The 24,302-nt window shown below is 49.8% G+C and overlaps 2 protein-coding genes across 2 annotated transcripts in view; both read left to right on the forward strand.

Moving 5' to 3' along the window:
• The first annotated feature begins 653 nt into the window (after positions 1 to 653).
• LOC145859737 (pro-neuropeptide Y) lies at positions 654 to 2,194 on the forward strand. The gene is made up of 4 exons (XM_082959605.1): positions 654 to 721; positions 1,082 to 1,263; positions 1,547 to 1,636; positions 1,911 to 2,194. The coding sequence occupies exons 2-4, from the start codon at positions 1,082 to 1,084 to the stop codon at positions 1,936 to 1,938; spliced, it is 300 nt and encodes a 99-aa protein (XP_082815731.1). The 5' UTR covers positions 654 to 721; the 3' UTR covers positions 1,939 to 2,194.
• Positions 2,195 to 3,368: 1,174 nt separating this feature from the next.
• LOC106594551 (protein PALS2) overlaps positions 3,369 to 24,302 on the forward strand; it is a 60,230-nt gene continuing 39,296 nt past the window's right edge. The window contains exons 1-2 of the mRNA XM_082959603.1: positions 3,369 to 3,656; positions 9,331 to 9,430. The gene's annotated coding sequence lies outside the window, so the exon portion shown is untranslated. The remainder of the gene's footprint in view (positions 3,657 to 9,330; positions 9,431 to 24,302) is intronic.

Below are 24,302 nucleotides of genomic sequence, written 5' to 3' on the forward strand. Positions count from 1 at the left end.
CGAGTTTTAATGACCCCAACCTAAGTGTATGTAAACTTCCGACTTCAACTGTAAATCAGCAACACAATCTAAATTGAATCCATTTTAAATTCCGGCTATAACACAGTTTCTGAAGTATTCAGTACATGCTATCTGAATTCAGACTTGAATCTGGGTACATCCATATTCCAGAGACCCTTTCAATGGAAGCTCATTATTGAGACATGGACTTCCACTGGCATTGCTTATCATAACATAAATTGCAGTTGTCAGAGGTCGATGGCATGGTTGAGCAAAGTTTTTAGTGACTCATTGCAAATATTTAGTTTCCTATGGATGTAATGCTCTTAACAAGTTTACGTCCCTTCAAAGAGGATTCTACTCAGACTACAGTTGACAAATGATTTATTTGGTATGCGACATTATTCAGATGTCCGTCCAGACATTTGATTACACACCCAAATAAAAGCTGTTGATGACAATGACACATTTCCCTATATATATATATATATATATATATATATATATATATATATATCCTGGTTTAATGTTTGTCAGAGTGCTATTACCCATCCCTGAATTCTGAACATTACTTATGTGTTCTTTTGGGCACCCTCCCCTCTCCTCCTCCAAATGCGCTCCATGCCACAGATATAAAACTCCCAGGATGCTTGCTGCCAAAGACAGTTGCGAGCACAGAACAGTCATTCAACGAAACCATCTCCAGTCTTCACAAAATAAAGTGAGTAAAAAGCACTTTTCTGTCGCTGACTATTTGTCTTTGTATCGACTTCCAGGGTTTTGTAAAGTTGTTCTTGATTGAATTACTAAAGAAAATATTTGTTCTCATGGAAAACCTTGTTTGCTGCACATTCATATTTTCAGAGTTGGTTCATATTTTTTCAGTTGGTTATTAAAGATGATGGAATATAGTTTTGGATAACAAGGTGTCGTTGGCTTTATGGTTTATTTACAAGTTATTACGCACAGTAGCAAATAAAAATGATTGCATTTTATTGGCTACATTATGAACTAAGGACAGGAGCACAGTCACAGTGCATTTGTTTTCTAGTTTGATTCTCTGTGCTTTTGTGTGGTTTAGATGCGCCCTAACGCAGCGATGTCTCTGGGTATGCTGGCGGTGTACTCGCTGGTATGCATGTCCACTCTGATGGACGCGTATCCATCCAAACCTGTCATTCCCGCAGAAGATGCACCTGTCGAGGACTTCGCCAAGTACTTCTCTGCACTCAGACACTACATCAACCAAATCACTCGACAGCGGTGAGTTCTTCATCTGGTGAGGGGAAGATACAGCATATGATGAAGATTATTATTATTTTGGGTAAACCATTAAATGCATACATTAAACAAGATGTGCATTTGATCCCAGAAGATAACACTTGAAAAACACTTATTTCCAAAGTGGTTCTGATGATGATGCTTCTGTTTTGTTACCTTTCACAAAATATCTGTATTTCATATAAGGTTTAACTTTGAAGGAAATAAAGGGTTGCAATAAAAAATGTTTTCCTGTTTTCTTTGACTTTTTCTTTACCTCTCTCAGGTATGGGAAAAGATCCAGCCCTGATACAGTGTTCTCTGACCTGCTACAGAGGGAGAGCACAGAGAGCGTCCCACTAGCAAGCTATGGAAGGTGGGTGTAAAAACATACCAAGGATACCGATATACCTGTCCTCAGAATGATCAGCTTTAGCCATCATCTTTTTGGGGGTGGGGATTAGTAGCCTAGATCTAATCCATTATTTTTGTTTTAAGTAGTTTTGTTTATTGATCCACTATAACCTATAGGCTAAAGTATATTGTGCATTTGAGAGTAACAGACACAGCAATAGTCAATTAGTTATTAATCAATGCCAACATAATAATGGCCCAACATAAATGAACACTTTGCTTGTTTCTCCTGACAGATATGAAGACCTACCGTTGTGGTGGTGAAGCCAGTGTATTACGGACTTCCATACCAGTCCCTTTCAACAAACCCACTGCCTGTTTGTCACAACAACACCACACTGCCTGTTGGTCACCGACTCGACCTGGACTTTAATAGATATCTGCAGCCTGCATGCAACCACCTCTCTCTCTGTCTGTCTGTCATAGTAGAAGTGTCCTGTACATATGTTACTTTCTTCTTTTGTGCATCACACTGTGTACTGTAAACCAAAATAAACATCTACTGGTTGGATTAAATACATCATATAAAGTACCTTGGATCATTGTTTTATAATGTGACTCTGTTTTAAGTATATAAACAAGAAAATCCTAGGACTCCAGAATCAGAAAGTAAGCAACGTGGTCTTCCTTAAAGAAAAACGTTTCTAGTGTTGTTTTTACACTTATTGGATACTAGTTGTTCCTGCCACAACCAGGACCAGGATCTACACCTAGAACCACTGCTGCACAGGGTTCTCTTTGTTCCCACTGGTTTTACTAAGATATACTGCCCTCTTCTGGACTGGCCTTAGTACTCTGATACCGTTATACTCCAGCTTGGAATGTAGCCTTCAAACAGCTGTCTGGCGTGAGAGGTGAGAATAACAATCTATTCATTCTGTCCATTATTTCAATGTGTAACATTGTTAACCTTTCACTGGTCTGTGTGGATTTTGATTGTGTACAATCATTCTATATAACAGCACCTTGCCTAACGTGAAAACAAATGTAAGGTGTAGAATCATATTAAATGGCCTGGGATCCCTGGTCAAAAGTAGTTCACTATGGAATAGGGTACGATTTGGGACACTAACCTGGTTACCTCCAAAGGGACATGTAATAATGAGATCCGGTGCATGAACACAGTTACCTAATATGTGTCCCAAATGGCACCATCTGTAGTGCACTATTTATCGCCTGGTAGTGTGCCACTTGGGACTAAGTCCCGTTTTAGACAGAAGATAGAACAGTCCCTGCATACTAATGGGTTCATTGTTCTAGAATGCTCAAATGTAAAACAAGATTCTGTCCCAAATTGGCACCCTATTCTCTATATTGTGGACTACTTTTGACCAGGGCTCTGGTCTAAAGTAGTGCACTATGTAGGGAATAGGGTGCCAATTTGAGACTAGACCAACAGTAGGATTCTTTATGTTGACAGCCAGAGAATCATGTCAGGTCTATATGTAATGTCTTTGGCTGTACTGAATACATAGGCTACTGCTGTCTGGTGTTTAATGCTTGTTATTTATTTCACAAGGAGTATGAATGTGTAACAGTGCCTAGTTGTGTAACTAACATAGGGCAATTCCGTCCCAAATGGCACCCTATTCCCTATATAGTGCTCTACTTATAGTGGGCTTTACTATATAGGGTGCCATTTGAGGTGTTTATGTGTGGGTTAAAACGGTTTGTGGAGCTCAGGAGACCCAGATGGTCATAGTCGATGTCAAATACAGAATCTATAATTTATGAAATAATTACTGCTATTAAACTATATGAACAGAAAAGAGCATGTCTTCAGTTTTCACACTATCTGTAGTACGTTAAGGAGTGGGTGGGAACTACATTAGCTAGCTGCTCGTCTCTAAAGGGGACTTCGAGATCAAACGTCACCCGGCGGCATGTCTCCATGACAGGAGAGCTGCGCGCTAGACAAACTAGCCTCGTCTGGGGTGCAACGAGTCTATGGAGACTTGAAATTCTGACACGGAGAACGTCAGGTAAAGTCATACATTTTTTATGACCATCTTCTTCGTAGCCCATTGGACTTCGAAACAGCGTGAGGGGCTCAGCGCCACGAAAATGGGTTCAAATAGCGAAACGCAAGTCAGGTTAGGCTAGCAATCCACTCACCATTCTTGCAACACTCGCTAGCTAGCTGACACTAGCTGGATCCAGTCAGGCTGGGACTCAGTTGATTGCTAGCAAGCTAATAATAACATGCTAGCTACCATTGCTAACCTAACATCGAGCTTGTTAGCTGTATTTCTAGACTAGGTTTTAACTAGTTAGCTTGTTGGCTAGCTAAGCCATATATCCAGTTGGATTGTTTGCCACAAGTTATGACGTGGAATTGGACCAATGCTCCGCTGTCATTTTGATTAGCGTCAAATTGTGCTCTAAATAGCTCAAATATCAATTAGTTAATTGGCCAGAAAAGTGGTATTTGCTTTATCTAACGGGACAGTTTACTAATAAAGTTAGCAAACCACTAGGAATGGGTTCAATGCGACCTCTCATCTGCTCCGTCTCAGCCGAATGGGAAACCAAAAATGTCTACACGTGTTCTGCACCCCGCACAGGAAGCTAGCTAATAATGTGTGTGCCTTTGTAACAAGTTGTGAGTCCCAAATGTGTTATGTGGAGTGTAACTAGGGTGTTTGTGAGATTTGTGTTGGCTTTCTGGAAGGTTCCACGTGTTGAGCTGTAAGAGTCAGACATAGCTATGTTAGACACGTTGAGAAAGAACACTTTAGTGTCAACAATGGAGAGGGTAGCCAAATGTTTTACTTTGCATGGATCGGCCCTTTTTTTGTTGTTGGCTATGTGTAGTTAGTTACCCTATACATTATTCTGTTAGTGCCGGCTTACTCACATAATGAGCCCATCGTTTCACCATGACTTGGACGTTTCCATTGCCACAATGAATGATAAAACAGATTGTCCCATCTAACAAGTGTCCCAAATGATACCCAATTCACTACATAGTACACTAGGTGGCCTGGTCAAACGTGGCGTCACTATACAGAGAAAGCGTTCGAGGTGGGACGGAAGTCTTTTTAATGCCTTTATTTGGGAGACGTGATCTGTTTTGGATCAACAGTAAAACACAGACCAGAAATTAAGGTCGTGCCGAATTTGGACTTGTTCCTGTAATTAGTGTTTTTTTTGTTCATTCCTGTGGTAGTGTTCAAATCCTTGTTTGCGTCTGAGATTGAGCTTTAAACATCTTTCATCTTTAAAAAGCCTTATGAAATGGTGTCCGTTAATGAAATAAAAGCAAAGCTCAGGGGACAGACAGGTATGTGTCTTATTCAATGGAGTACAGTAGTACGATGCTTCAGATAGGAAAGTATACTTTTCTATTTAAATGGTCTGTAACATTACACTGAAGCACTCTCCTGAATAAGCCTCTGGTCTGACAGTGAAACCCATTCATCCCTGTAGCCTGCTGCTTATTATATACCCTGGCCCCTTCCCCATGGTCCCTGGTTGGGTCCCTTCCCAGATCCTTTCCCCCTGGTCTCTTGTCCCTGGCTGGGTCCCTTCCACCTGGTCTCTGGCTGGGTCCCTTGTCCCTCCCCCATGGTTCCTGGCTGGCTTCCTTCACCCAAGTACTTAGCTTGGTCCCTTTCCCCCTGGTCCTTAGTTGGGTCCCTGGTCTGGTCCCTTTCTCCCTGGTCCCTGGCTGGGACTCTGGCTGGCATCAGGGTTTAATTGAGGTATTGGAGAATCCAGACAATTTCAGCCTCTGTGGGAATGCTGCTGGCAAGAGCAGCAGTGGGGAACATACCCTGGTTGTCTCCAAAATGGCACCCTATTCCCTTTTATAGTGCACTACTTTTGACCATGGGCCATAGGGTAGTGTACTGTATAGAGAAAGGGTGCTATTTGGGAGAGAACCAGGGTGTGAATTCTGATTCCCTCTGAAGTGTGCAGTCAATGTGTACTGCACTCATTCACTCCCCCTCACATACAGTATTTGTAAAGGAATGGACTGGTGTGAACCTCAGTAACAAAGTGACCCACCCGGTTTCAGGTTTGTTCAGAAGCTGAGGGAAGAGCCTGGAGAAATGTAACCACTCTCAAATGCATAGACAGAGCTATGGATGCAAGGACTGACCATCCATGATATCAGAATTATAGGTTTATCCATGTTTTGAGGCTATACAGTGTTTGTTTACATTTACATTGTTTCCAAACATTGGAGTTTATATTTTGTGTTCTGATGGGGTACAACAGTTGAACTAAGCTCATGAGACATAAGTTAGCCTATATTCTTCAAGAATCAATGGGTATATAGCATTCATGTAGAAGTCCAAAAATGAATGTAGCAACTAAGGATTGTAGCTTTAAGGAATATGGTGGATATAATCCCCTCTCAAATTCATGCTTAAACTGATCTAGTGCTCTAATTTAAACCCACATAATAAAAATACTACAGTTTACTATGGAATACTATAGTATAATACTATACTACACTCTGTAGTATCCCTCGATCATGTGTAGTACTTAGTATAGAATTGTGTAGTATAGTGTACAATGCTATAATAAATATTGTTATTATCCACACAAAAAACACTAGTAAATACTACACTATTTAATTTGCATATACCCTGCCCATTCCCCCTCCGCCATATCCCAATTTGTGCCACCTGTAAGTGAGAAACCTACATGACACGTACAGACCATATAATGTTTTACCTATGGTTATAGAAAAGAGTAGAAGCTCTGAACTCCCCGTTCAGAACCCAGTCCTACCTATCTGCAGGTTATCTGATCTTTTAGTATTTCACAGAACCCAGTCCTACCTATCTGCAGGTTATCTGATCTTTTAGTCTTTCACAGAACCCAGTCCTACCTATCTGCAGGTTATCTGATCTTTTAGTCTTTCACAGAACCCAGTCCTACCTATCTGCAGGTTATCTGATCTTTTAGTCTTTCACAGAACCCAGTCCTACCTATCTGCAGGTTATCTGATCTTTTAGTCTTTCACAGAACCCAGTCCTACCTATCTACAGGTTATCTGATCTTTTAGTCTTTCTCAGAACCCAGTCCTACCTATCTGCAGGTTATCTGATCTTTTAGTCTTTCACAGAACCCAGTCCTACCTATCTACAGGTTATCTGATCTTTTAGTCTTTCACAGAACCCAGTCCTACCTATCTGCAGGTTATCTGATCTTTTAGTATTTCTCAGAACCCAGTCCTACCTATCTACAGGTTATCTGATCTTTTAGTCTTTCACAGAACCCAGTCCTACCTATCTGCAGGTTATCTGATCTTTTAGTCTTTCACAGAACCCAGTCCTACCTATCTGCAGGTTATCTGATCTTTTAGTCTTTCTCAGAACCCAGTCCTACCTATCTACAGGTTATCTGATCTTTTAGTCTTTCACAGAACCCAGTCCTACCTATCTACAGGTTATCTGATCTTTTAGTCTTTCACAGAACCCAGTCCTACCTATCTACAGGTTATCTGATCTTTTAGTCTTTCACAGAACCCAGTCCTACCTATCTGCAGGTTATCTGATCTTTTAGTCTTTCTCAGAACCCAGTCCTACCTATCTACAGGTTATCTGATCTTTTAGTCTTTCACAGAACCCAGTCCTACCTATCTACAGGTTATCTGATCTTTTAGTCTTTCTCAGAACCCAGTCCTACCTATCTACAGGTTATCTGATCTTTTAGTCTTTCACAGAACCCAGTCCTACCTATCTGCAGGTTATCTGATCTTTTAGTCGTTCACAGAACCCAGTCCTACCTATCTGCAGGTTATCTGATCTTTTAGTCTTTCACAGAACCCAGTCCTACCTATCTACAGGTTATCTGATCTTTTAGTCTTTCACAGAACCCAGTCCTACCTATCTGCAGGTTATCTGATCTTTTAGTCTTTCACAGAACCCAGTCCTACCTATCTGCAGGTTATCTGATCTTTTAGTATTTCTCAGAACCCAGTCCTACCTATCTGCAGGTTATCTGATCTTTTAGTCTTTCTCAGAACCCAGTCCTACCTATCTGCAGGTTATCTGATCTTTTAGTCTTTCACAGAACCCAGTCCTACCTATCTGCAGGTTATCTGATCTTTTAGTCTTTCACAGAACCCAGTCCTACCTATCTACAGGTTATCTGATCTTTTAGTCTTTCACAGAACCCAGTCCTACCTATCTACAGGTTATCTGATCTTTTAGTCTTTCACAGAACCCAGTCCTACCTATCTGCAGGTTATCTGATCTTTTAGTATTTCACAGAACCCAGTCCTACCTATCTACAGGTTATCTGATCTTTTAGTCTTTCACAGAACCCAGTCCTACCTATCTACAGGTTATCTGATCTTTTAGTCTTTCACAGAACCCAGTCCTACCTATCTGCAGGTTATCTGATCTTTTAGTCTTTCTCAGAACCCAGTCCTACCTATCTGCAGGTTATCTGATCTTTTAGTCTTTCACAGAACCCAGTCCTACCTATCTGCAGGTTATCTGATCTTTTAGTATTTCTCCAGTAGGTTTCCTCAAGGAGAAAGCTCCCCACTTCTATCTCAAAGATAAACAAAAACACTTCAGTAAATACTACATACAGTAATGTCCCCAAAAACACTTCAGTAAATACTACAGTCTGCAAAACACTACAGTAATTACTGTTTCTATATAAAAAAAATACTACAGTATTTGTACTATAGTAAACTGTAAATACTGCAGTCTGCAAAAACACTACAGTAATTACTTTTTCTCTATATAAAAATGTACTACAGTATTTATACTATAGTAAACTGTAAGCACTACAGTATATATTAGTGTTGGGCGATACCCTGATTTTCATACCGTCATATTGATTCTGTACCGTACTGTTTACTATAGTAAACAGGGATTTATTTGACACACAGATTTCTTGTAGTTAGTTATAAGCAGTGGCCTAGGCACTCACCCTCAGTCCAGCGTGCGGGGGTGCCCCCAACCCCAAAATAAGTCTTTTTTTTTTTAAACGGTATTGAAAATCATACTGTCGGTATTTCGAAATACCCCGGTATATCGCCCAAGCCTAGTATTGTAGTGTTTTTGCAACACTACAGTGAATACTACAGTATTCCTACCATAGTATACACTATAACACTAGTATTTCTTTCATGTGGGAACCCACAAGGTGTAGTGAGTTAAGTACACACACCTCAGGGAGAAGGCCTGGGTAGAGAATCTGGACGGTTTGAATGTTGAACACTTTAAATGCTACTGATCCCTGTGGTGATGAAAACCAACCTGACAGATATAGGCCATTTAATGATACCAGGGACTTGGCAGCTCTGGAGTTGACTACTTGCACTCTTGACCTCTAGGGTAATCAACATAATGGGATTAATGCTTTTCAGTCTCTCCCCCCCAGACCGGTATGACCACATGACTTTCTTTGTCCAATCAGAAAGCACACACTAAGAGTGAGGAATGAAAGCCCTCTGGAGTGGCAGTGATCTGACCAAATGGAAACTGTTGAACATTACAGCATGTTGTCTACAGCAAGACTAAAATGGTTGGACTATTGTCCTTTAAAGGTCGACGCGGCTATTTCAGATGAGTCACTCTGAAGGTATTTAAGTTGGAAAGCAAGCATTTCAGGTTAGCTAGCAATCCCTTATTATTGGGCATTGGGTAATAACAAGGTGTTGTCTCCCTGGGTTCCCTTCAGGTTCTTCTGTGTTGCCACAGGCAGGCAGGGCACCAGATGACTGGTGTGTACTGGGAGTAGGGCTTTGAGCCGCTGCGCTGCATTGGAGCACAATTCACAGGTGAGTGTCAGATTCACTTCCTACTTTACTACTACCATTCTTCTGTCACATACGGCCACCATTTTTTTAACACTGATTGGTTAAGCATGAATCTCTATTTGAAACAATGCTCCATTCATGATGATGTCTGAGTAACCAAGGTGTGAAGAGGGACAACAATGTGTCTGTTGTGGAAATGTCTTTTCTGGTGTGTGTGTGTGCATGCGTGCGTCCGTCCGTCCGGATGACCCAGCCACAGCGTGTTTGGTTAGGGCAGTATGTACTCTCCTCTGTCTGGACGGTGGGGTTGGTTAGGGCAGTGTGTACTCTCCTCTGTCTGGACGGTGGGGTTGGTTAGGGCAGTGTGTACTCTCCTCTGTCTGGACGGTGGGGTTGGTTAGGGCAGTGTGTACTCTCCTCTGTCTGGACGGTGGGGTTGGTTAGGGCAGTGTGTACTCTCCTCTGTCTGGACGGTGGGGTTGGTTAGGGCAGTGTGTACTCTCCTCTGTCTGGACGGTGGGGTTGGTTAGGGCAGTGTGTACTCTCCTCTGTCTGGACGGTGGGGTTGGTTAGGGCAGTGTGTACTCTCCTCTGTCTGGACGGTGGGGTTGGTTAGGGCAGTGTGTACTCTCCTCTGTCTGGACGGTGGGGTTGGTTAGGGCAGTGTGTACTCTCCTCTGTCTGGACGGTGGGGTTGGTTAGGGCAGTGTGTACTCTCCTCTGTCTGGACGGTGGGGTTGGTTAGGGCAGTGTGTACTCTCCTCTGTCTGGACGGTGGGGTTGGTTAGGGCAGTGTGTACTCTCCTCTGTCTGGACGGTGGGGTTGGTTAGGGCAGTGTGTACTCTCCTCTGTCTGGACGGCGGGGTTGGTTAGGGCAGTGTGTACTCTCCTCTGTCTGGACGGCGGGGTTGGTTAGGGCAGTGTGTACTCTCCTCTGTCTGGACGGCGGGGTTGGTTAGGGCAGTGTGTACTCTCCTCTGTCTGGACGGCGGGGTTGGTTAGGGCAGTGTGTACTCTCCTCTGTCTGGACGGCGGGGTTGGTTAGGGCAGTGTGTACTCTCCTCTGTCTGGACGGCGGGGTTGGTTAGGGCAGTGTGTACTCTCCTCTGTCTGGACGGCGGGGTTGGTTAGGGCAGTGTGTACTCTCCTCTGTCTGGACGGCGGGGTTGGTTAGGGCAGTGTGTACTCTCCTCTGTCTGGACGGCGGGGTTGGTTAGGGCAGTGTGTACTCTCCTCTGTCTGGACGGCGGGGTTGGTTAGGGCAGTGTGTACTCTCCTCTGTCTGGACGGCGGGGTTGGTTAGGGCAGTGTGTACTCTCCTCTGTCTGGACGGCGGGGTTGGTTAGGGCAGTGTGTACTCTCCTCTGTCTGGACGGCGGGGTTGGTTAGGGCAGTGTGTACTCTCCTCTGTCTGGACGGCGGGGTTGGTTAGGGCAGTGTGTACTCTCCTCTGTCTGGACGGCGGGGTTGGTTAGGGCAGTGTGTACTCTCCTCTGTCTGGACGGCGGGGTTGGTTAGGGCAGTGTGTACTCTCCTCTGTCTGGACGGCGGGGTTGGTTAGGGCAGTGTGTACTCTCCTCTGTCTGGACGGCGGGGTTGGTTAGGGCAGTGTGTACTCTCCTCTGTCTGGACGGCGGGGTTGGTTAGGGCAGTGTGTACTCTCCTCTGTCTGGACGGCGGGGTTGGTTAGGGCAGTGTGTACTCTCCTCTGTCTGGACGGCGGGGTTGGTTAGGGCAGTGTGTACTCTCCTCTGTCTGGACGGCGGGGTTGGTTAGGGCAGTGTGTACTCTCCTCTGTCTGGACGGCGGGGTTGGTTAGGGCAGTGTGTACTCTCCTCTGTCTGGACGGCGGGGTTGGTTAGGGCAGTGTGTACTCTCCTCTGTCTGGACGGCGGGGTTGGTTAGGGCAGTGTGTACTCTCCTCTGTCTGGACGGCGGGGTTGGTTAGGGCAGTGTGTACTCTCCTCTGTCTGGACGGCGGGGTTGGTTAGGGCAGTGTGTACTCTCCTCTGTCTGGACGGCGGGGTTGGTTAGGGCAGTGTGTACTCTCCTCTGTCTGGACGGCGGGGTTGGTTAGGGCAGTGTGTACTCTCCTCTGTCTGGACGGCGGGGTTGGTTAGGGCAGTGTGTACTCTCCTCTGTCTGGACGGCGGGGTTGGTTAGGGCAGTGTGTACTCTCCTCTGTCTGGACGGCGGGGTTGGTTAGGGCAGTGTGTACTCTCCTCTGTCTGGACGGCGGGGTTGGTTAGGGCAGTGTGTACTCTCCTCTGTCTGGACGGCGGGGTTGGTTAGGGCAGTGTGTACTCTCCTCTGTCTGGACGGCGGGGTTGGTTAGGGCAGTGTGTACTCTCCTCTGTCTGGACGGCGGGGTTGGTTAGGGCAGTGTGTACTCTCCTCTGTCTGGACGGCGGGGTTGGTTAGGGCAGTGTGTACTCTCCTCTGTCTGGACGGCGGGGTTGGTTAGGGCAGTGTGTACTCTCCTCTGTCTGGACGGCGGGGTTGGTTAGGGCAGTGTGTACTCTCCTCTGTCTGGACGGCGGGGTTGGTTAGGGCAGTGTGTACTCTCCTCTGTCTGGACGGCGGGGTTGGTTAGGGCAGTGTGTACTCTCCTCTGTCTGGACGGCGGGGTTGGTTAGGGCAGTGTGTACTCTCCTCTGTCTGGACGGCGGGGTTGGTTAGGGCAGTGTGTACTCTCCTCTGTCTGGACGGCGGGGTTGGTTAGGGCAGTGTGTACTCTCCTCTGTCTGGACGGCGGGGTTGGTTAGGGCAGTGTGTACTCTCCTCTGTCTGGACGGCGGGGTTGGTTAGGGCAGTGTGTACTCTCCTCTGTCTGGACGGCGGGGTTGGTTAGGGCAGTGTGTACTCTCCTCTGTCTGGACGGCGGGGTTGGTTAGGGCAGTGTGTACTCTCCTCTGTCTGGACGGCGGGGTTGGTTAGGGCAGTGTGTACTCTCCTCTGTCTGGACGGCGGGGTTGGTTAGGGCAGTGTGTACTCTCCTCTGTCTGGACGGCGGGGTTGGTTAGGGCAGTGTGTACTCTCCTCTGTCTGGACGGCGGGGTTGGTTAGGGCAGTGTGTACTCTCCTCTGTCTGGACGGCGGGGTTGGTTAGGGCAGTGTGTACTCTCCTCTGTCTGGACGGCGGGGTTGGTTAGGGCAGTGTGTACTCTCCTCTGTCTGGACGGCGGGGTTGGTTAGGGCAGTGTGTACTCTCCTCTGTCTGGACGGCGGGGTTGGTTAGGGCAGTGTGTACTCTCCTCTGTCTGGACGGCGGGGTTGGTTAGGGCAGTGTGTACTCTCCTCTGTCTGGACGGCGGGGTTGGTTAGGGCAGTGTGTACTCTCCTCTGTCTGGACGGCGGGGTTGGTTAGGGCAGTGTGTACTCTCCTCTGTCTGGACGGCGGGGTTGGTTAGGGCAGTGTGTACTCTCCTCTGTCTGGACGGCGGGGTTGGTTAGGGCAGTGTGTACTCTCCTCTGTCTGGACGGCGGGGTTGGTTAGGGCAGTGTGTACTCTCCTCTGTCTGGACGGCGGGGTTGGTTAGGGCAGTGTGTACTCTCCTCTGTCTGGACGGCGGGGTTGGTTAGGGCAGTGTGTACTCTCCTCTGTCTGGACGGCGGGGTTGGTTAGGGCAGTGTGTACTCTCCTCTGTCTGGACGGCGGGGTTGGTTAGGGCAGTGTGTACTCTCCTCTGTCTGGACGGCGGGGTTGGTTAGGGCAGTGTGTACTCTCCTCTGTCTGGACGGCGGGGTTGGTTAGGGCAGTGTGTACTCTCCTCTGTCTGGACGGCGGGGTTGGTTAGGGCAGTGTGTACTCTCCTCTGTCTGGACGGCGGGGTTGGTTAGGGCAGTGTGTACTCTCCTCTGTCTGGACGGCGGGGTTGGTTAGGGCAGTGTGTACTCTCCTCTGTCTGGACGGCGGGGTTGGTTAGGGCAGTGTGTACTCTCCTCTGTCTGGACGGCGGGGTTGGTTAGGGCAGTGTGTACTCTCCTCTGTCTGGACGGCGGGGTTGGTTAGGGCAGTGTGTACTCTCCTCTGTCTGGACGGCGGGGTTGGTTAGGGCAGTGTGTACTCTCCTCTGTCTGGACGGCGGGGTTGGTTAGGGCAGTGTGTACTCTCCTCTGTCTGGACGGCGGGGTTGGTTAGGGCAGTGTGTACTCTCCTCTGTCTGGACGGCGGGGTTGGTTAGGGCAGTGTGTACTCTCCTCTGTCTGGACGGCGGGGTTGGTTAGGGCAGTGTGTACTCTCCTCTGTCTGGACGGCGGGGTTGGTTAGGGCAGTGTGTACTCTCCTCTGTCTGGACGGCGGGGTTGGTTAGGGCAGTGTGTACTCTCCTCTGTCTGGACGGCGGGGTTGGTTAGGGCAGTGTGTACTCTCCTCTGTCTGGACGGCGGGGTTGGTTAGGGCAGTGTGTACTCTCCTCTGTCTGGACGGCGGGGTTGGTTAGGGCAGTGTGTACTCTCCTCTGTCTGGACGGCGGGGTTGGTTAGGGCAGTGTGTACTCTCCTCTGTCTGGACGGCGGGGTTGGTTAGGGCAGTGTGTACTCTCCTCTGTCTGGACGGCGGGGTTGGTTAGGGCAGTGTGTACTCTCCTCTGTCTGGACGGCGGGGTTGGTTAGGGCAGTGTGTACTCTCCTCTGTCTGGACGGCGGGGTTGGTTAGGGCAGTGTGTACTCTCCTCTGTCTGGACGGCGGGGTTGGTTAGGGCAGTGTGTACTCTCCTCTGTCTGGACGGCGGGGTTGGTTAGGGCAGTGTGTACTCTCCTCTGTCTGGACGGCGGGGTTGGTTAGGGCAGTGTGTACTCTCCTCTGTCTGGACGGCGGGGTTGGTTAGGGCAGTGTGTACTCTCCTCTGTCTGGACGGCGGGGTTGGTTAGGGCAGTGTGTACTCTCCTCTGTCTGGACGGCGGGGTTGGTTAGGGCAGTGTGTACTCTCCTCTGTCTGGACGGCGGGGTTGGTTAGGGCAGTGTGTACTCTCCTCTGTCTGGACGGCGGGGTTGGTTAGGGCAGTGTGTACTCTCCTCTGTCTGGACGGCGGGGTTGGTTAGGGCAGTGTGTACTCTCCTCTGTCTGGACGGCGGGGTTGGTTAGGGCAGTGTGTACTCTCCTCTGTCTGGACGGCGGGGTTGGTTAGGGCAGTGTGTACTCTCCTCTGTCTGGACGGCGGGGTTGGTTAGGGCAGTGTGTACTCTCCTCTGTCTGGACGGCGGGGTTGGTTAGGGCAGTGTGTACTCTCCTCTGTCTGGACGGCGGGGTTGGTTAGGGCAGTGTGTACTCTCCTCTGTCTGGACGGCGGGGTTGGTTAGGGCAGTGTGTACTCTCCTCTGTCTGGACGGCGGGGTTGGTTAGGGCAGTGTGTACTCTCCTCTGTCTGGACGGCGGGGTTGGTTAGGGCAGTGTGTACTCTCCTCTGTCTGGACGGCGGGGTTGGTTAGGGCAGTGTGTACTCTCCTCTGTCTGGACGGCGGGGTTGGTTAGGGCAGTGTGTACTCTCCTCTGTCTGGACGGCGGGGTTGGTTAGGGCAGTGTGTACTCTCCTCTGTCTGGACGGCGGGGTTGGTTAGGGCAGTGTGTACTCTCCTCTGTCTGGACGGCGGGGTTGGTTAGGGCAGTGTGTACTCTCCTCTGTCTGGACGGCGGGGTTGGTTAGGGCAGTGTGTACTCTCCTCTGTCTGGACGGCGGGGTTGGTTAGGGCAGTGTGTACTCTCCTCTGTCTGGACGGCGGGGTTGGTTAGGGCAGTGTGTACTCTCCTCTGTCTGGACGGCGGGGTTGGTTAGGGCAGTGTGTACTCTCCTCTGTCTGGACGGCGGGGTTGGTTAGGGCAGTGTGTACTCTCCTCTGTCTGGACGGCGGGGTTGGTTAGGGCAGTGTGTACTCTCCTCTGTCTGGACGGCGGGGTTGGTTAGGGCAGTGTGTACTCTCCTCTGTCTGGACGGCGGGGTTGGTTAGGGCAGTGTGTACTCTCCTCTGTCTGGACGGCGGGGTTGGTTAGGGCAGTGTGTACTCTCCTCTGTCTGGACGGCGGGGTTGGTTAGGGCAGTGTGTACTCTCCTCTGTCTGGACGGCGGGGTTGGTTAGGGCAGTGTGTACTCTCCTCTGTCTGGACGGCGGGGTTGGTTAGGGCAGTGTGTACTCTCCTCTGTCTGGACGGCGGGGTTGGTTAGGGCAGTGTGTACTCTCCTCTGTCTGGACGGCGGGGTTGGTTAGGGCAGTGTGTACTCTCCTCTGTCTGGACGGCGGGGTTGGTTAGGGCAGTGTGTACTCTCCTCTGTCTGGACGGCGGGGTTGGTTAGGGCAGTGTGTACTCTCCTCTGTCTGGACGGCGGGGTTGGTTAGGGCAGTGTGTACTCTCCTCTGTCTGGACGGCGGGGTTGGTTAGGGCAGTGTGTACTCTCCTCTGTCTGGACGGCGGGGTTGGTTAGGGCAGTGTGTACTCTCCTCTGTCTGGACGGCGGGGTTGGTTAGGGCAGTGTGTACTCTCCTCTGTCTGGACGGCGGGGTTGGTTAGGGCAGTGTGTACTCTCCTCTGTCTGGACGGCGGGGTTGGTTAGGGCAGTGTGTACTCTCCTCTGTCTGGACGGCGGGGTTGGTTAGGGCAGTGTGTACTCTCCTCTGTCTGGACGGCGGGGTTGGTTAGGGCAGTGTGTACTCTCCTCTGTCTGGACGGCGGGGTTGGTTAGGGCAGTGTGTACTCTCCTCTGTCTGGACGGCGGGGTTGGTTAGGGCAGTGTGTACTCTCCTCTGTCTGGACGGCGGGGTTGGTTAGGGCAGTGTGTACTCTCCTCTGTCTGGACGGCGGGGTTGGTTAGGGCAGTGTGTACTCTCCTCTGTCTGGACGGCGGGGTTGGTTAGGGCAGTGTGTACTCTCCTCTGTCTGGACGGCGGGGTTGGTTAGGGCAGTGTGTACTCTCCTCTGTCTGGACGGCGGGGTTGGTTAGGGCAGTGTGTACTCTCCTCTGTCTGGACGGCGGGGTTGGTTAGGGCAGTGTGTACTCTCCTCTGTCTGGACGGCGGGGTTGGTTAGGGCAGTGTGTACTCTCCTCTGTCTGGACGGCGGGGTTGGTTAGGGCAGTGTGTACTCTCCTCTGTCTGGACGGCGGGGTTGGTTAGGGCAGTGTGTACTCTCCTCTGTCTGGACGGCGGGGTTGGTTAGGGCAGTGTGTACTCTCCTCTGTCTGGACGGCGGGGTTGGTTAGGGCAGTGTGTACTCTCCTCTGTCTGGACGGCGGGGTTGGTTAGGGCAGTGTGTACTCTCCTCTGTCTGGACGGCGGGGTTGGTTAGGGCAGTGTGTACTCTCCTCTGTCTGGACGGCGGGGTTGGTTAGGGCAGTGTGTACTCTCCTCTGTCTGGACGGCGGGGTTGGTTAGGGCAGTGTGTACTCTCCTCTGTCTGGACGGCGGGGTTGGTTAGGGCAGTGTGTACTCTCCTCTGTCTGGACGGCGGGGTTGGTTAGGGCAGTGTGTACTCTCCTCTGTCTGGACGGCGGGGTTGGTTAGGGCAGTGTGTACTCTCCTCTGTCTGGACGGCGGGGTTGGTTAGGGCAGTGTGTACTCTCCTCTGTCTGGACGGCGGGGTTGGTTAGGGCAGTGTGTACTCTCCTCTGTCTGGACGGCGGGGTTGGTTAGGGCAGTGTGTACTCTCCTCTGTCTGGACGGCGGGGTTGGTTAGGGCAGTGTGTACTCTCCTCTGTCTGGACGGCGGGGTTGGTTAGGGCAGTGTGTACTCTCCTCTGTCTGGACGGCGGGGTTGGTTAGGGCAGTGTGTACTCTCCTCTGTCTGGACGGCGGGGTTGGTTAGGGCAGTGTGTACTCTCCTCTGTCTGGACGGCGGGGTTGGTTAGGGCAGTGTGTACTCTCCTCTGTCTGGACGGCGGGGTTGGTTAGGGCAGTGTGTACTCTCCTCTGTCTGGACGGCGGGGTTGGTTAGGGCAGTGTGTACTCTCCTCTGTCTGGACGGCGGGGTTGGTTAGGGCAGTGTGTACTCTCCTCTGTCTGGACGGCGGGGTTGGTTAGGGCAGTGTGTACTCTCCTCTGTCTGGACGGCGGGGTTGGTTAGGGCAGTGTGTACTCTCCTCTGTCTGGACGGCGGGGTTGGTTAGGGCAGTGTGTACTCTCCTCTGTCTGGACGGCGGGGTTGGTTAGGGCAGTGTGTACTCTCCTCTGTCTGGACGGCGGGGTTGGTTAGGGCAGTGTGTACTCTCCTCTGTCTGGACGGCGGGGTTGGTTAGGGCAGTGTGTACTCTCCTCTGTCTGGACGGCGGGGTTGGTTAGGGCAGTGTGTACTCTCCTCTGTCTGGACGGCGGGGTTGGTTAGGGCAGTGTGTACTCTCCTCTGTCTGGACGGCGGGGTTGGTTAGGGCAGTGTGTACTCTCCTCTGTCTGGACGGCGGGGTTGGTTAGGGCAGTGTGTACTCTCCTCTGTCTGGACGGCGGGGTTGGTTAGGGCAGTGTGTACTCTCCTCTGTCTGGACGGCGGGGTTGGTTAGGGCAGTGTGTACTCTCCTCTGTCTGGACGGCGGGGTTGGTTAGGGCAGTGTGTACTCTCCTCTGTCTGGACGGCGGGGTTGGTTAGGGCAGTGTGTACTCTCCTCTGTCTGGACGGCGGGGTTGGTTAGGGCAGTGTGTACTCTCCTCTGTCTGGACGGCGGGGTTGGTTAGGGCAGTGTGTACTCTCCTCTGTCTGGACGGCGGGGTTGGTTAGGGCAGTGTGTACTCTCCTCTGTCTGGACGGCGGGGTTGGTTAGGGCAGTGTGTACTCTCCTCTGTCTGGACGGCGGGGTTGGTTAGGGCAGTGTGTACTCTCCTCTGTCTGGACGGCGGGGTTGGTTAGGGCAGTGTGTACTCTCCTCTGTCTGGACGGCGGGGTTGGTTAGGGCAGTGTGTACTCTCCTCTGTCTGGACGGCGGGGTTGGTTAGGGCAGTGTGTACTCTCCTCTGTCTGGACGGCGGGGTTGGTTAGGGCAGTGTGTACTCTCCTCTGTCTGGACGGCGGGGTTGGTTAGGGCAGTGTGTACTCTCCTCTGTCTGGACGGCGGGGTTGGTTAGGGCAGTGTGTACTCTCCTCTGTCTGGACGGCGGGGTTGGTTAGGGCAGTGTGTACTCTCCTCTGTCTGGACGGCGGGGTTGGTTAGGGCAGTGTGTACTCTCCTCTGTCTGGACGGCGGGGTTGGTTAGGGCAGTGTGTACTCTCCTCTGTCTGGACGGCGGGGTTGGTTAGGGCAGTGTGTACTCTCCTCTGTCTGGACGGCGGGGTTGGTTAGGGCAGTGTGTACTCTCCTCTGTCTGGACGGCGGGGTTGGTTAGGGCAGTGTGTACTCTCCTCTGTCTGGACGGCGGGGTTGGTTAGGGCAGTGTGTACTCTCCTCTGTCTGGACGGCGGGGTTGGTTAGGGCAGTGTGTACTCTTTTCCCTTTATAAGGAACTACTTCTGACCAGGGCCCATAGGGTGCTATTTGGGGCACAACCTTTATCCAGAAGGAGTGGGGGAAAACCCATCCTCTCCACCAAGGCTTTGAAACTATGTGAAAGAGAGTGATCAACGTTGTTGTTAACATCCTGGTTGGTAGCTGATGAAGTGGAAACCTTTTGATGTGGGTCCCTACCCTCTCCAGCCTTCCAGGTGCTGTGTTGTCTGCCTGAGGTAGGGCAGACAGACTGGCTTTGATGTAGGGTGAAGTTGCCCTTAGACACTGATCTTGGAACAGCTTTTAGCATTTTCCCCCACTAATGGTTAGGATTGGAGGCGCAGAAGCCTATCCTAGATCTGTACCTAGGGGTAAGTTCATCCTGTAGTGTTATTGTTCCATTGAAATGTCTCTCAAAAACACATTATTTACAAGGTGTTATAATGGGGCGCTGTTGTTTGCATTGTGGGTACATGGGGTTTGTTTACAGGTTGTATAATACACCTGAGTATACCACACCTTAGGAACACCTGCCCTAATAGTGAGTCTCAAAGGATCATAGGGGTTTAAAGGGTGTGTCTCAGTCACCAGATCTCAACCCAATTTCAACACTTATAGGAGATTCTGGAGCGGCGCCTGAGACTGTGTTTTCTATCAACAAAACACCAAAAGATGGAATTTCTCATGGAAGAATAGTGTCACATCCCTCCAATAGAGTTCCAGACACGGTGCATTGAAGCTGTTCTGTTGGCTCGTGGTGCCCAACACCCTATGTTGGGGTTTCCTTTATTTTGTTACCTGTATGTTCGTGTGCAAGTCAACGTCCTTTATGCTTTTCTCCTGATTTATTTTTTTCTTCTGAAGATTAGAACTCAGACCAGAGAAAGCTGTAAGTAGGCTGTGACAAGCCTTGGTTTGAGAGTTTCACCAGTAACCACTTACAGGTTTGAATTGGGAAACGGTTCTGTTCCCTTATATAGTTAATGTTGGAGACATCTACCAGTGGGACCCATCCATGTCTGTCCCAAATGGCACCCTATTCCCTATATGGTTAAAAGTAGTGCACTATAAAGGGAATAGGATGCCATTTGGAACTTCTCCATTGTTTTAGCGAGTTGCTTGTTAGGGTTATGGAAATGAAGGCTTTTCATACTGAATCACTCCATTGATGGTAGCTTACTGCTCCAGTTGTTTCACACCTTGTTATGCCGGGTATTTTACATCAAGGTCCTACATTTGTGTTTGATCATGATTTTTGGAATTTGTCACTGTGCACTCATTAATATCCAAATCAAATGTCGTTACCATAGAAGTTAAAATAGACAGTTTAAAGGGGCGTGACGTGTTTCATCAACATCCATCTTGAATTATACAAAGGGTGGGTCTAATCCTGAATGCTGGTTGGTTAAAACTGCATTCCACCCGGTGTCTATTCCATAAGTTACAACCGGCTAAATCTATGACTTTTTAAATTTAATCTGTTCTTTCTGACTGCGCAATCCACTGTCTCATCAGCCCAGCCAGGCAATTTATAAACTTGATCTCCACTATAAAAAGTATCTAGACATTACCTCACGTTTCCTTTAGGCTAACATTTAGTTTACAGCAGTGGGGATATGTATAAACTTGATCTCCACTATAAAAAGTATCTAGACATTACCTCACGTTTCCTTTAGGCTAACATTTAGTTTACAGCAGTGGGGATATGTATAAACTTGATCTCCACTATAAAAAGTATCTAGACATTACCTCACGTTTCCTTTAGGCTAACATTTAGTTTACAGCAGTGGGGATATGTATAAACTTGATCTCCACTATAAAAAGTATCTAGACATTACCTCACGTTTCCTTTAGGCTAACATTTAGTTTACAGCAGTGGGGATATGTATAAACTTGATCTCCACTATAAAAAGTATCTAGACTTTATCTCACGTTTCCTTTAGGCTAACATTTAGTTTACAGCAGTGGGGATATTTACATTCGTCATTTAGCAGACGCTCTTATCCAGCGCAACTTACAGTAGTGAATGCATACATTTCATACATTTTTTTTTTCTTTCCGTACTGGTCCCCCGTGGGAATTGAACCCACAACCCTGGTGTTGCAAACACCATGCTCTACCAACTGAGCCACACGGGACCTTTCCCTCTGACATTTGAAACATTTGAATATTGAAACAGTGTAATATCAGCTGTCCCATGGTAATGAAGGATTCGGGACAAGACAGGAGACGGCTTTTCTCAGCCAGTCCAAATCAGGAATAAGCTGGCATCATTTTTCTGGTTTGTTCCTTCTAAATGTTCTATTGCCATACTGGCTGGTAACGTTCTTATCCCTTGCTTGCTAGCTAGCCAACTACAGATAACTTACAGTCACATCAAACAGCAAAGGAGCTGCATTTTCATTTGTTTAAGCTGTTTTCCAGTGACATTTATTTGGATACATCCAATGCGCTAATGAGGCGTGATTTCACCTGGCATAGAAAATGTGTTCTCTCGTCAGGACTCTGTTGTTCATAGGAGCTAGCCAACAACACAGCCAACACAATCACATCAAACTGAAGATGGAAAGACTGGAAACTAGCTGCACTTCGTTTTGACCTTTTTTCAATTGACATTTCTTTGTATATGTGTGTAAAAATGATGCCAGCTGATTCATGATTCAACTGGCTGAGAAACGCTGCCTGCCTGCCTCCCTGTCTGTGGCTGAGAAACGCTGCCTGCCTGCCTCCCTGTCTGTGGCTGAGAAACGCTGCCTGCCTGCCTCCCTGTCTGTGGCTGAGAAACGCTGCCTGCCTGCCTCCCTGTCTGTGGCTGAGAAACGCTGCCTGCCTGCCTCCCTGTCTGTGGCTGAGAAACGCTGCCTGCCTGCCTGCCTCCCTGTCTGTGGCTGAGAAACGCTGCCTGCCTGCCTCCCTGTCTGTGGCTGAGAAACGCTGGTTGCCTGCCTCCCTGTCTGTGGCTGAGAAACGCTGCCTGCCAGCCTCCCTGTCTGTGGCTGAGAAACGCTGCCTGCCTGCCTCCCTGTCTGTGGCTGAGAAACGCTGCCTGCCTGCCTCCCTGTCTGTGGCTGAGAAACGCTGCCTGCCTAACTCCCTGTCTGTGGCTGAGAAACGCTGTCTGTCTGTGGCTGAGAAACGCTGCCTGCCTGCCTCCCTGTCTGTGGCTGAGAAACGCTGCCTGCCAGCCTCCCTGTCTGTGGCTGAGAAACGCTGTCTGTCTGTGGCTGAGAAACGCTGCCTGCCTGCCTCCCTGTCTGTGGCTGAGAAACGCTGCCTGCCAGCCTCCCTGTCTGTGGCTGAGAAACGCTGTCTGTCTGTGGCTGAGAAACGCTGCCTGCCTGCCTCCCTGTCTGTGGCTGAGAAACGCTGCCTGCCAGCCTCCCTGTCTGTGGCTGAGAAACGCTGCCTGCCTAACTCCCTGTCTGTGGCTGAGAAACGCTGCCTGCCTGCCTCCCTGTCTGTGGCTGAGAAACGCTGCCTGCCTAACTCCCTGTCTGTGGCTGAGAAACGCTGCTTGCCTGCCTCCCTGTCTGTGGCTGAGAAACGCTGCCTGCCTGCCTCCCTGTCTGTGGCTGAGAAACGCTGCCTGCCTGCCTCCCTGTCTGTGGCTGAGAAACGCTGCCTGCCAGCCTCCCTGTCTGTGGCTGAGAAACGCTGTCTGTCTGTGGCTGAGAAACGCTGCCTGCCTGCCTCCCTGTCTGTGGCTGAGAAACGCTGCCTGCCAGCCTCCCTGTCTGTGGCTGAGAAACGCTGCCTGCCTAACTCCCTGTCTGTGGCTGAGAAACGCTGCCTGCCTAACTCCCTGTCTGTGGCTGAGAAACGCTGCCTGCCTGCCTCCCTGTCTGTGGCTGAGAAACGCTGCCTGCCAGCCTCCCTGTCTGTGGCTGAGAAACGCTGCCTGCCAGCCTCCCTGTCTGTGGCTGAGAAACGCTGTCTGTCTGTGGCTGAGAAACGCTGCCTGCCTGCCTCCCTGTCTGTGGCTGAGAAACGCTGCCTGCCTGCCTCCCTGTCTGTGGCTGAGAAACGCTGCCTGCCTGCCTCCCTGTCTGTGGCTGAGAAACGCTGCCTGCCTAACTCCCTGTCTGTGGCTGAGAAACGCTGCCTGCCTGCCTGCCTCCCTGTCTGTGGCTGAGAAACGCTGCCTGCCAGCCTCCCTGTCTGTGGCTGAGAAACGCTGCCTGCCTAACTCCCTGTCTGTGGCTGAGAAACGCTGCCTGCCTAACTCCCTGTCTGTGGCTGAGAAACGCTGCCTGCCTGCCTCCCTGTCTGTGGCTGAGAAACGCTGCCTGCCAGCCTCCCTGTCTGTGGCTGAGAAACGCTGTCTGCCTGCCTCCCTGTCTGTGGCTGAGAAACGCTGTCTGTCTGTGGCTGAGAAACGCTGCCTGCCTGCCTGCCTCCCTGTCTGTGGCTGAGAAACGCTGCCTGCCTGTCTCCCTGTCTGTGGCTGAGAAAGTCTGTCTGTCTCTCTGTCTGTCTCGTCCCGACTCGTTTATTACTATGGGACAGCTGGAGATCGAATTTGAATATTGAAAACATTTTGCAAATGTCAGAGACAGACAGCAAGGTTTATACAAATCTCCGCTGTTGAAAATGAAATGTTAGTCTAAAAGAAATGGTAGATAATGTCTACATACTTTTTATAGTGGAGATGAAGTTCATAAATGACCTGGCAGGGTAGATGAGACAGTGGATTGCGCAGTCAGATGGAACAGAGTAAATAGGCATTTTAACTTAATAAATGTAGCTGCTGGTAACTTGTGGAATAGACACAGGCTGGAATGCGGTTCAGGATTAGACCGACCTGTTGTATAAAACTAGACCTGACCGCCTGGTCTTCCCGATATCTACTGAGGTGTGAGACAGGCCGTTCATACAAGGACATGTACATGCAGTGTAGAGGTCGACCGATTAATCGGAATGGCCGATTTAATTAGGGCCGATTTCACGTTTTCAGAACAATCGGTAATCGGTATTTTTGACCACCGATTTGCCATAATTTTTTTTGATAGGCTTGAAGTCATGAACAGCGCAATGCTTGAAGAATTGCGAAGAGCTGCTGGCAAAACGCACGAAGGTGCTGTTTGAATGAATGCTTACGAGCCTGCTGCTGCCTACAATCGCTCAGTCAGACTGCTCTATCAAATCATAGACTTAATTATAACATAATAACACACAGAAATACGAGCCTTAGGTCATTAATATGGTCGAATCCGGAAACTATCATCTCGAAAACAAAACGTTATTCCTGTTACATTGCACAATCTTCAATGTTATGTCATAATTACGTAAAATTCTGGCAAATTAGTTCGTAACGAGCCAGCCGACCCCAAACTGTTGCATATAGACTCTGCGTGCAATGAACGCAAAATGACACAATTTCACCTGGTTAATATTGCCTGCTAACCTGGGTTTCTTTTAGCTAAATATGCAGGTTTAAAAATATATACTTGTGTATTGATTTTAAGAAAGGCATTGATGTTTATGGTTAGA

This window comes from Salmo salar, chromosome 02 (assembly GCF_965601325.2).
Source record: "Salmo salar chromosome 02, fSalSal1, whole genome shotgun sequence".
NCBI classification, from domain to species: Eukaryota; Metazoa; Chordata; class Actinopteri; order Salmoniformes; family Salmonidae; genus Salmo; species Salmo salar.